The 12268-nt window shown below is 36.9% G+C and overlaps 1 protein-coding gene across 9 annotated transcripts in view; it reads left to right on the plus strand.

Annotated features, from left to right (window-relative positions):
• The window catches only part of PTPRM (protein tyrosine phosphatase receptor type M), a 482101-nt gene that overhangs the window by 413627 nt on the left and 56206 nt on the right, over positions 1–12268 (plus strand). For all 9 annotated transcript variants that reach the window (XM_055799826.1, XM_055799827.1, XM_055799831.1 and 6 more), the window contains one exon: positions 7384–7471. In XM_055799826.1, coding sequence (XP_055655801.1) covers positions 7384–7471 — 88 coding nt within the window. The remainder of the gene's footprint in view (positions 1–7383; positions 7472–12268) is intronic.

The following is a 12268-nucleotide window of genomic DNA, read 5'->3' on the forward strand; positions in this document are numbered from 1 at the left end:
GTATGCCAGGGGATAAGTTTCTAAATTAGAATTTTAATTGTATGTTCTATTGCAGTCCTCTTACTAATTCACATTTCACCATATATCTAAAATCTTTCCTTATATGGAAGTCTTAAAGAATTTTAAAGGAATGAAAGTAATAAGTTTTTAAAACTTAAGTAGGTAAAATGGAAATTACTCTGAAAGCCTATAGAAACTAGGTTATCTTTCAAATTTTTAGACCACTCTGCAGAATCTATAAAGATTTCTACTCCTGCTGTTAAATCTTAAAAGTGAACTTCAGATGTGGCAGTGTTAGATGCTGAGATAATAAATGACATCAACAGACCTCATAAATAGGTTGGTTTAAGAAATACATGGAAAGTAATTCTTTGTTAGTTATTATAGAAGTACTCCATGACACTCTTTTGCAGTAATTGTCATGGTTTGAGACCAAATGACAGCTGGTCATTAGAAACTAAATGTACTCAGCTACCAAAATACCTCAGTCACAGATACATGCAACTTTACAAATTGCACAACTTTGCTGTTCCACGGAAGAGATTCTGCAGGAGAGAGGACTCAGTCCAGGACAGAGTTGGGTGGCTCTGCACGGTGGTTCCAGCCATGCCGTGTGTTCTCCTACAGTGTCTCTCAGGAGCCTCCTTCCTTGTCCTCTGGATCCTCACCCCTGTAGAGGAACAAAGCTGGATTAATTAGCATTGATAATATACAACCGTGGGTTGGCTTCAGGGGCAGCGGGTTGGCCGAAGTAGATAAGGTGCAGCTGTGGCTGGTTAAGTGAAGTGGTTGAGAGTCAATGAAGAGAGAGCAGCTGAGAAAGAAGCAAGAGAAGAGAGAATGCATGCCCTGGATAAGGCGAGACGAGGAGAAGGCAGCTGAGGGACTGGCATGAAGAGTATGCTGGTATGAGCTGGTAAAAGACCTTGTTGCAGCTTTATAGTTTGGAGAGTGCTGTGACACTCCCCAAGTAAGCCAGGACACTCAGATACAGGGCTGGGTAGAAGATAGTACTGAGTTCTTAAATTCTTGTTCAAATGCACTTGGTACCTGAAAACTAGCTCTTGCCATGGCTGGTACTCGTGATCTGCTATTCCTGAAGGTGTGCAACACTTTCACAACTTTCACAGTGACAGACAAGTCACTTTCACTTGCTACTTCTCTATTATAGCTATGTTTCTCCCGTCTCCTATAGCGCTAACTAAATTTCATGTGCATTTGCTAACACTCTTGTCATCTAGAGATAACTCATGGCAACCACTACAAATACCTATGTCATTAAAGATACTACACCAAAGCAGTTCAATCATTTTAATATGTTTTCATTATGAAGCTATAGCTTGACTAGACTGGCCAGCTGTCCAGAGAGTACCAAGGCCTGTGACTTTAAAAATACAAATGTATTAGAAAATTCACTAATTGAAAGCATCTTGCTGCTGAAAAATGAGCATACCAATACAATGACAGAATTAGTACCAGATTTTGTCTTACCACATGGTTTTAGTCCTTTTGTTTTTTTGAAAATCGAGTGGTAAATCGTGCTGCAGTTAGTTACTGGAGGAGGTAATGTTTCCCCTTCCATTTCAACATTTAATGGAGGCAGTGACTATGATGTTTAGTGTCTCAAAAACCAGAAGGACTTTTGCTTTCCTGCTTTTCTTCTCATGTCTAATGTAGACTAACCTAAATGCACCTGCAAAGGAAAAGATTGTTTCCTACCTCTGGCTATGCAAGCCTTTATGAAGGATGCTGCTTGCTTTTTTTTTTTTTTTTTTTTTTTACTCAAGTCCAAGGAGGCACAACCTCATAAAGGAGCATCAGGAACAATGTTAGAGTTGCTATGTGTTGGACTATAACTGTGTATCTGCTTTAACACTGATCTACACTTTTGATCTCACACTCAGAATACCATATGTAAATTATCAGCCTAATTTTTCCAGAAAATTCCAAACAGAATGAGGGAGTTTTGGTGATAACATAACAGTCTGTATTGTGGTTTTTTCTTCCACATTCAGACCGAGGTTACAGTAACACACTGGTAAGTGCTTTATAACTGCTGAAGGCAGTTAACATTGATTGGATAGATTTTCACACTGGCGCTTGCAACAGACAGTTTTCAAGGGCACACATAGTAAATTTTTTTTTTTAATTCCGTTATTTGAAAACTGGACATAATTCTCAGTGATTGAAGCTGACAGAAAAGAAAAAGCTGATGGTGAATATATTCTCTAGTGGCACGCTGTCATCCACAAATGTTTGCAGTGACCAAAGCCATGATTGAAGTAGGAAGAGCTGCTTGCCTACAGTGGGCCATCAGTGAAATCATCTACCACTGCTCACAAACATTTGCAGTGATCTATTACTTGCAGGTGATGCATTTTCAATGATAAAATCTTTCCTCAAAGTGAATAGAAGATTAAAAATGTTGTTGATAGCTTGAAACTCTCTGCACATTTCTTTAACATAACTACCAATGACTCTTCCTTCTTAATTCCTTAACAATCTAAATACTCAGTTATCAACAAACTGAATGTGATTATTTCAATTTTCTGCTTAAAAAAAACCAGTTAATATTAAGTAACAAGAACATCCTTACATGCCAGATATTTTGCAGATTCTGAATCCTGAAAAAGCTATGAACTGACAGATTTACTATACTCACAAATCTTGCACTGTTCGTTACACGAGCCTGAACGTCCTTGTCCTCCAAACATTAATGGACTTGCTTAAAGTAAAAGATATATTTACTAGGGGTTTTAAATACAAATAAGAGTCTAATGTGACACTAGGATCTTAACTCAGAGTTTAATGGATGCATTTTTTTCCACCTATAATCTCCACATATAAACTGGACGTAGCAGTAGTAAAGGGTGATACATTTAGGTAAAACTAGTGATGTATCTTCACTGTCCAATTCAGGACATTTTAGGCATCTAATTTAGCTTCAACTCAAAGGACTTATGGTAGAAATGTACATTTCTTCTGTAGCTAATTGAGCATAGACAAAGACCTCCATTAGGACCACCATCAGTTGTCTGGTCTAGCCTAAAGTAGACATTATGCATAACTGTCTGCATGTAGCTTAAAAACAAATCCAGAGGCTTTTATGACTGAATAGGTCAAATTACTCATTTTACTAGAGTACAGCTTAATCTGATTATCTAGAAATAACAATGGAAAAATGGATGTTATCAGTGGACAAACTTAGGGTCAATTGGGAAAAGCAGACACCATAAAGTGTCAAACATTTTAAAACAAATCCACAAATCAAACTTAAGATTGTTACACAGTGAAATATGCAGTTCTTTGTACCTGTGAATAATATTCTTGTGTATTAAGTAGGCAGAGCATGATTTATGATGTCATTAACTTCTCATTTCTTTGTAAGAGCTTGCATTTTGTAAATGACATCATAGGACAGTACGCTGTTGTCACTTAGCAACTAAGAAGTGCTTTTTGAAAAAGTTGCTGCTTGGCTTTGGTTTAATAATAAAAATAGTAATTCCACGCAACCTTTTACATTTGTAGATCTTAAAGTGTTTACAAAAATGCATTCTTTTTGCTGTCCTTGATTTGAAGCATGAAAATCTAGGATGGAAAGTGTGTTGCCAAAATTTACAATCAACAGAGGTACAAATTGTATGCTGAAGATCTCAACCCGTTCTCCACATTCCAGCTTCTTCAAACTGCACTTTTATATAGGGCCCTTCCAATATCTTCTGGTCTTACAAATTTTGAAATGAGGAAAGGGAATAATTTTAAAAAATCTGTATTTGCAGTGATTATCTCCCCCTCTCATTTGAGATACTGCAGTTATTTTCTAGTCTGTGATTTAGCCCTTGGCAAATATTTATAATGGAAACCATTGCAGCAATGAGTTCAAGCAAAAACATATTCATCCTAAGATGATCCTGCTGCTGCGTTACTGACCAGTTCTCATGTTGCATATCCAGCAGTTCTGTATAATTCAGGTTTTTTTTCAGAAACTGTTTTATCCTGATTATCGAAATATTTTCTAACAACAGAATGACAATTGACATTGCATACTGAAATGTCTGCTGTAACAACTGCAGTGAAAAGTGTTTCATTTTTCAAGTAAATTACAGAGGCTCGGTAGCCAAGGTTTTGTGCGATTTGAGGTAAAGAAATACTTACTTTAAATTATTTCAGAAATGTCCTACACACATTTTTGCTTCCTCATTGCCCTTGCCCAGACATTTGGTGGAACGAAGCTGTTTGTAGGCATATTTCTTCCTAACAGTCCACATTTTTAAGAAACTTTTAAGGATGAATTAGAGTGAATAGTCAGTAAGATAATGTGTGGGCTGCTGTGCAGCAGTCTCTCTGGAGAGTGATATGTCAGGAAAGACATTAAAAAAATTTCTGTAATGAAACGTATATTTCTCACAAGTAAGGAAAGATCTTGACAGATCATCTGTTATGAGGTATCTGCTCTGTTCCTTACTTGTAGGACAAATGGGATTTCTGCTTATAATTCATTGAGGATTATCGTTCTGTTGCGGTTTGTGTAATCGCTGCACATGGGGAATTTAGGAAATGACACTCCAGCTGTCTTTTACAATAACTGTTTCTTTTTATGCTTTTGCACTGTAATACCTTTTCCTTCAAATTATCTTTTCTGTACACTTCTCACTGAAATACCTGTGTGTATCCCAAAATGAATTTAAAAGAAAAATGGATCTACATAAATTACTTCTATTTTCCCTATGTGATAGGTTTCATTTCATTTACTAATTTATTGATAAAAACCCAAAGAAAAAAATATATATGGAGTTCTTTTTCTAGAATACATTTTTAATAAAGAAAGTGAAGTCAATATGCAGTAGCTGGAAACATAAATCTGTCTCCTGGTTTTCATTATTGTGTGAGGTTTGATATATATGTAATCTGAAGAATAGAATTATCTATGTGGCAGACATATTATTAGGAAATATTTTATCTGTAAGGCTCATTAAGTTCATCATTGTTTTCAGAAGTTCCAAACAGGTGGGAGAAATTGAACCTGTACGTTAGCAAATGAGACGTAGACAAGCTGCCCAGCCCACTACATTGCCTATTGTATATCTTCCCTGAATTCAATACCATGCAAATCTTTCCCAGTTGTCTCCAGAGATGTACTTTAATTGATTGGCTTAAAGCAATTTTGTAAAAGTTCATTAGTGGGGCAGGGAGAAGCAAGAAGGCCCTAGGAGTATAAGGGTCCTTCTTATTTCAAGGTGCATGTTTGGAAGCTGTATCAGCAGAACTCCTTGTAACAGCACATGTAACGTTTAGTGAATTAAACCCAAACGCACTTGCTGGATAATGTCTTATGGATCGATTCTGTGAACTAGTCTTTAGTAAAAGGACTGTAAGAAAACTAGAATTCTCTATAGTCTGTCTAGCTGCCTGAAACACAGACTCCTGAGGAAGATACCAGGTCAAGTTTTAGATCAGATGATTGATTAGTTTGTTCTGCCTTTGGAGCTTTGTGGCTGAACATTTCCATCTCTGTTTTGCCTTTAACTATGTTTAATTGTTCACCATCCGGTGTTGTTTGAGAGTAAGCGTGAACTTTGCAAGAAATTGAGACATAGGTGTTTGCCCGTGGAGACCAATTCCTTTTGCAGCTCAGTCGGGCTTGTTACAAAAGTATTTTCCATGCAGCCCGAGTTGAGAGTGCTCCGGAGTGGGAAGGCTTGCTTGCTTTAGATGCCGTTGGCAGATATATAATCAGACAATGATTGGCACCTTTTTGGCAAGCTGCCACAAAGCTGTAAATCATTTTAGGATTTACAGGGTGTCACTTCTCATGGCAACAATCTGCATCTCTCAGAGCCATACCCAATGATGGTATGCCATGATTAAGGAGAAACTTATTTTTATTAGTGGGCTTTAATAATTTCAATTTGCAAACCTTTTGAAATTTTCTAAGGAAGCGTGGAGAGATGAAGGACAAACAAATTGAAGCCTTTTGACAAGGCTTCTGTTTTTCCTAAGTTATTACTTACAAACTTTTTCTAAATAATCATGTATCCCCAGGAGTTTCCATATTGTAAGTGGGGAACCAGCACTCTAGTGAACTTATTAGAAGAAAACTCATTTTAGACACTGAAAGCCCCTGTGTTCCATTGACTTCAGCAAGAGATAAAGGGTTTATTTTTACTTTTATCCTCTTTACTAATGGAAATCATTGAGATTTGAAGAACAATGCATTTCAGGTATGAGGGCAAAGAACAAATGGTAGTCCATTTAATGAGCATTATCTATTTTAAAGCATTCAGAATATGTCGAGGGCTTGCAAGAGGTACAAACTTCCTGAGGTTTTCCCTGTTTAGTCTGGGACTTAGCCTTTTTTGGCTCCTGTTACCAGAAAAGTAAATCATGTACCTTCATGTCCCTCTTGAATCAAAAGATTAAATCTACTGATCATTCTAGTAAAAAGTTCAAAACATGAATCAAGACCAGCCATCATCCTGTTAGAATTCCACTGGTTTCTTTGGCAACTGTGTATTTTTAACATAGGAAAAATATTTCAATACAAAATGATAAAATGCGTCTACATTGTATGACTTACAGAGATACAGTGCATAAATTAAGAAATTGTGCAAATGCTCTTTTAAGCAATGGGACAGATAGGACATAACAACTTGCTTGCTGCCCTTTTGGCAGCTTGTGTGTTTTATTAATGTAAAAATGTATTTTTAGCACCTTCAACTTTCTTATTTACATTAAATTTGTTTACTAGAGCACAGAGGTCAGGTGAATATTAGATTATGTCTTTCACAAAATCACATTATTTTTATTCTCTAACAAAATAATCATCTTGGTGCTATCATAAATTTTGTTTAAAAGAAAGACAGATACTTGCTGATTGAATCCATATTTTTTAAAATGCCTATGTATGTTTAGATCCATGGGGTCATCTGCCAAGAAGTAACTGAAACTTGTGGATGTGTCAAAAATAAAACGTGTTAGTACAGTGTGTAATTCTGCGCTGAAATACTGGAGCAACTCCAACACTGATGATGAAGCTCCTTCAGTCTCATGTGTGTGTATGAGAACTATGCAAAAAATCTGGATAGCACAAACGAAGGACTCTTAATGTTGCAAGCATGCAACTTTGGAAAGGTTTAATAGCACTTCATATGGAAATAATTCTTCTTGCTATTACACAGATAATATGTCAAATTTTAGGTAACACTTGGAGCTATGCATAAACACCATTTGACAGAAGACTCATATTTGTGCTCAATAAAAGAATCAGTTAAATGACACTTTAATAACAATACCCGCAAGTACTGTTTGTCTTTCTCCTTGGTTTATCCGTAAGGTAACTGTCGTTGCATGCTTTCCTTAATGTCACTGTCTTTCCTTTTTTAGAGTTTCTTTGAAGGACAGTCTGCACCATGGGATTCAGCTAAGAAAGATGAGAACAGAATGAAAAATAGATATGGGAATATCATTGCATGTAAGTGTTAACACCGTAATTGTGCACTGTGTTAACTTCCCTTCAGAAGTGGATAAGAATGACCACCAGCCTCGGGCTTAAATCAGGGTTATATTCCTCTTCTCTAATTAAGAAGATAAAAGTGAAGTAAGATATTAGTGGGGTTTTTTTGAGAAGACTGTCAAATTTAATGCATTTTCTCAACTAGCTTTCTGTATACCTTCCATCCTGTGATCAAAGTTTGGCTAATGGAGAATGACAACTTTAACCAGCACTAGGCTCTAGCGGCTCCTAAACTGCTTCTGGCAGCTTAGTGAAAGAGTATCCATGATCACATTGGCACGTTGAGTCTGGAATCTGGATATTGTAGGAGTGGACAATACTGCTGCTCAAGTATTCTTTAATAACAGTGACAGTTGTCCTGACTTACCATCTTGATGCTAGACAGACTCCAAGGAAAAAGAACAGAATCTGTATGTTTTACTTAAAAATGCCAAGCTTGATAAAGATTAAATGTACTAATAATCAAATAATTTGAGGAGATGATAACATGATTTGGTGAACGACCCCTAGATCTGGTATTATGAGATTGCAGAACTTTGTGGAAAGAGTTGCTGCACATGAACACAGGGGCAGAAAATATATTAAGTTCTGTAAAATTATATTATTATTTACACACTGGTAGTGTTGCACTTGAAGGCTAAGTTGCCAGTGTGTATGTAGGAGATGATCCTTTCCCTGATTGTTCCTTCAAAATCTCAGTTTAAGGTATGAAGCGTATGTGTTTGTGCCAGTCAGACAGAGAACCATGAAGCAGGCATAAGCAGAGAAATAAGCAGTAGTCACAGCATGTCAGAAGTTTGGTAACCATGAAAATGAACAATGGCCTTTAAGGAGGGATCATTTAATGACACTGCTGAAGTTCAGAAATCATGTATAACCCTAGGTACATGGGTCAGCATAGAAGAATAAACAGTGCTGATTGTCTGAACATTTGGAGGACCTTTGGAAGGAGTGTGTAGTGCATATTTATACTGCCTAATTTCAGCATCTAGTCTAGGTGCTTGTCCAGGCACAGATCTATCTAGGTTTCCTCATCAGTGAGCCACATGGACTGGACAGAGCCCATTCAAATGCTTCTGAATCACCACCTGAAGAGGTCCTTTCTGCAGTGCTTGTACAATGAGTCTAGAGAAACCAACTCCTGACTTAGTGACCTACAGTAGATGGTATGAATAGGCCCTTATATCACTGTGGCCTAGCTGGGCTGTGACAGTCTACAAAGAGAAAACAGATGTATAACTTGCTTCAGAAGGAAAACCTGCAAGAAATGCTTGTGGAGGCAGAGGTACGTTAAGCAAGAGGTGGTATCTGCCACATCACTTTGAATGGATGTGATAGTATTGCTGTGTATTTTTGAAGTATACTGTGCTACTTACTGAAAAAAGGAAATTAAATCTTCTAGGGAAATGTGAACATCATGATGAGCTGGAGCATATGCAAAAGAAGATGTTAGCTAGATGTGGTTTTGCTTGTCTTCCTCCAAGCAATCTTTAATGCATAACAAACTTGTTACTTTGTGAGGACGTAGCAATACATTAGATGGATGTTATCATTTAAGGAAAAATAGTGAAGGCATAAATAAGAGTACCCAAAAGTTTTATGTTTATCCTTCCTTTATGAAATTTTATTTCCAGTCCAAGCCTATGGCAATAGAGCTTCTCTAGTCAGGTGTACTGTTGTCAGTACCCTCTTTAATGTTGTGTTGGGCGTCTCCTTATACTTTGACACCCTTTGGTTGAAGGAAATAGAGGACTACTAGTACTATATGTCTGAGGGAATGAAATGCTGAGTAGCCAAGGGAAAACAAGTCAAAGATGTTAGATACACAAATCGATGGCAATTACAAGCGATACTGAAGGCTTTCTGAGTGGGCAAATATAACTCAGATAATTTAGATCTCAATTTACTTTTAATGTCCTCAGTATTTAGCAAAGAGAAAGAGTTGGATGGAGTTGTTATCAGTAACACTTCCTATTTATGTGACTGTGAAAACACAGACAACACAAGTTAAAATCAAAATCCATTGGAATTAAAGGCAGTATCTTAAAAGAGAGGCTGAAACTGCCCACAGTTTGTCATCTGTTAAATACATATATACAAATAGGGTAGTTACTGTTTAATTATTTCGTGTGTTTTTCTGCTGGATAAATGATGGCTTGTCTGAGAGTCTGAAGTACAGTCTTAGTGGTCCACTTTTTAAAACTTGTCCCAGGTAGTTGTATAAAGTATTTGCTTTAGCTGAAAAGCATTTTACTAAATTGGCCCTTTATGCTATATTTAAGGACTTAGAAATATGATGGTTCAGATGCTACTGACTATGGGTACATGATTATAATGAATGCTTTACATTACTCGAGTGATGTGTGTTTAATTAGCTACAGGTGTGCCCTGCCCACTGTATGAAAGTGGCTACAACTTGTAAGCCACTGTATCAACAAGCTGAATCATGATCACAGTCCAGTCACCCACAGAAAACGTGCTTCTTTTTTACTGAACACAAAAAACTTTGTGTTTTCTCACTAGGAACTAAAACTGGCATGAATCTGCTAAATTAATAATTTTCAATCCATGAAAAATTCTGTTTCTGCCATAATTATGTAGGGTTATGTATGGATTTTGGTAAAACCTATTCGGGTTTCCTCAGGAGAGATCTTGAGGTGATTTCAGAATGGAAGATGTTCTGTATTTATTTTTACCTAACTCAATATTGACTAAATGAGAATATTGATCACAGCTTTTAAAAGTAGCTAAAGATTTTAGGTGAGACCTTTATAAAAGGGTTGCTTTGCAAAGAATCAGCAAGGCACATCCCACGAAAGGGTCATTGGGTCAGTATGTTAATCAACCAGCTGCTCGACGGGCTTGTTAGAGATCACAGTCTGCAGGCTGGCATATACGTGTTGTAGGTAACATAAAATGCTTATATTCATTATCTGTTACCATTTGCTACCAAGACAAATGGATTCTATTGTAACTAATTTTGAAAGCTTAAGTGATCAATGCAAAGTTAAGTTTGATCCCGTAATGGAAGGGTATCAAAATAGCAATTAGCTGGAAAAGAGAGTATTTAAAAGCTACCAAAACTGTCAAGAACAGCTGAAGTATAAAGGAAAAAATACCCTAAAAATCTAGACAGTTAACCTAGAGGCTATTCAAGAATCAACACATATGTTGGAAGAATATATGGCTTGTATACCTCTTAGCTTTAAATCTACTTGACATAAGTACAAGCATAGACACAGTAACATTTCTTTATGACGACGAAAGAACTTTTTCAAATTAAGTGTTGCCATGCAGTAAGGAGTTAACTAGAGTTTTCAAATCAATAAAAAAAGAGTCACTCCAGCTCCATTGCAAATAAACGCATAGCTATTGAACAATCCAGAATTCCCAAAAACTTAGCTGAGAATGCAGTACTAGACAGGATGATGTGAGAAGAAAAAAGGCAAAAAGACCATAGGAAGATTCAGGTGTGAAGCAACAATTTAGTTTTGCCCAATCCAAAGCAAGAATTATTGCAAGGAAAGAATGGTGTAAATAAAGAAAATAACAAAATAACAGGAAAGGTAAAGAAAAGATACTACTACGTATTATGCAGTTGTATAAATCAGTCATAGAAAAAATGACAGGAAGTTATATTTTTAAGATGTTCCTTAGTGGGAAATTTAGGTTTGTTTTGCCCAATAAGGAATTATTGGTGTGCAAGTCATCAGAGATGGGATTCAGTTGCCTAAACACAGACATGTAGTGCCATTTCAGGTGACCTAGGACATCTGTGTAGAACCAACAAATGTGACAGTACACATGAGAGCTGTTTTATGGCACAGTGGCAGCTGAAGGCTAGGCAGTATATCCTGGGGTATATAGAGTGGCATGAGGTGCTTGTGCTTAGACAACTGAATTCTGCCCTAAGTGATTCAAGAAATATGAAAGTGGAGATCTTTACTAGCCTGAGTTGTCCTGCTGAGAATGCTTTTAAGGCAATGATACAGGAAATCATGAAAATGTGGACGAAGGCATACCATGGGTCAAAGTAGGCTTGACTTCTGGAGTCTGCTGACTTCAGCAGAAGCTGGATCGGGTCCAAGCAGCAGCCATGACTGGAGCTTAGAAAGTTCCTAATGTAGTATCTTTATTAAGTAAGATGGATTTTTAGAATTAAGGGCCTGTGAGCCGAACTTCTGTTCTGAAGAAACTGGTAAATAGCTTAATTAATCAGAGGCTAGCACAGCACTTGGATAAACATAGCTTGGCAGGTTCAGACCAGCATAGGTTATATAGTGGAGAGTCACATCTCTGTAAATTTTTAGTCTTGGAACAGTGAATGAAGAGACTGAAAAGGCTGACCTGATGAAAATTGATTTGAATATTGCAACATCTTGAGAAAAACTCATCCTTGAAGACTGTCGGGTGAAATAATCACAAGAAAATAGCAAAAATAAGAGCTGTGTGGAACCTAGGGCTGGAATTTTAATTCATTCTGATTTACTATATTTGGTGTAAAACTGTGCCCTTTCTCTCTCCCAAAGGGAATCCCAGGGAATTGAATGAGGCTCTGAGATCTCTAGTCCCTGAGACTTTGAACATAAGAGAGGATGAAATAAAAATTGCCTCTTCCTTTCCTACTCAGCCATTCGAAATTCTCCTGACTTGTAATTCTAAAACAATATTATTTTAAGAAACGCTTGCCCTCTCCTTCCTCCTCCATAATGTGGTCCAATATTATGCTAATTATGATGGAGCTGGGTTTTTAAG

The sequence above is a fragment of the Falco peregrinus genome, chromosome 3 (assembly GCF_023634155.1).
Source record: "Falco peregrinus isolate bFalPer1 chromosome 3, bFalPer1.pri, whole genome shotgun sequence".
NCBI classification, from domain to species: domain Eukaryota; kingdom Metazoa; phylum Chordata; class Aves; order Falconiformes; family Falconidae; genus Falco; species Falco peregrinus.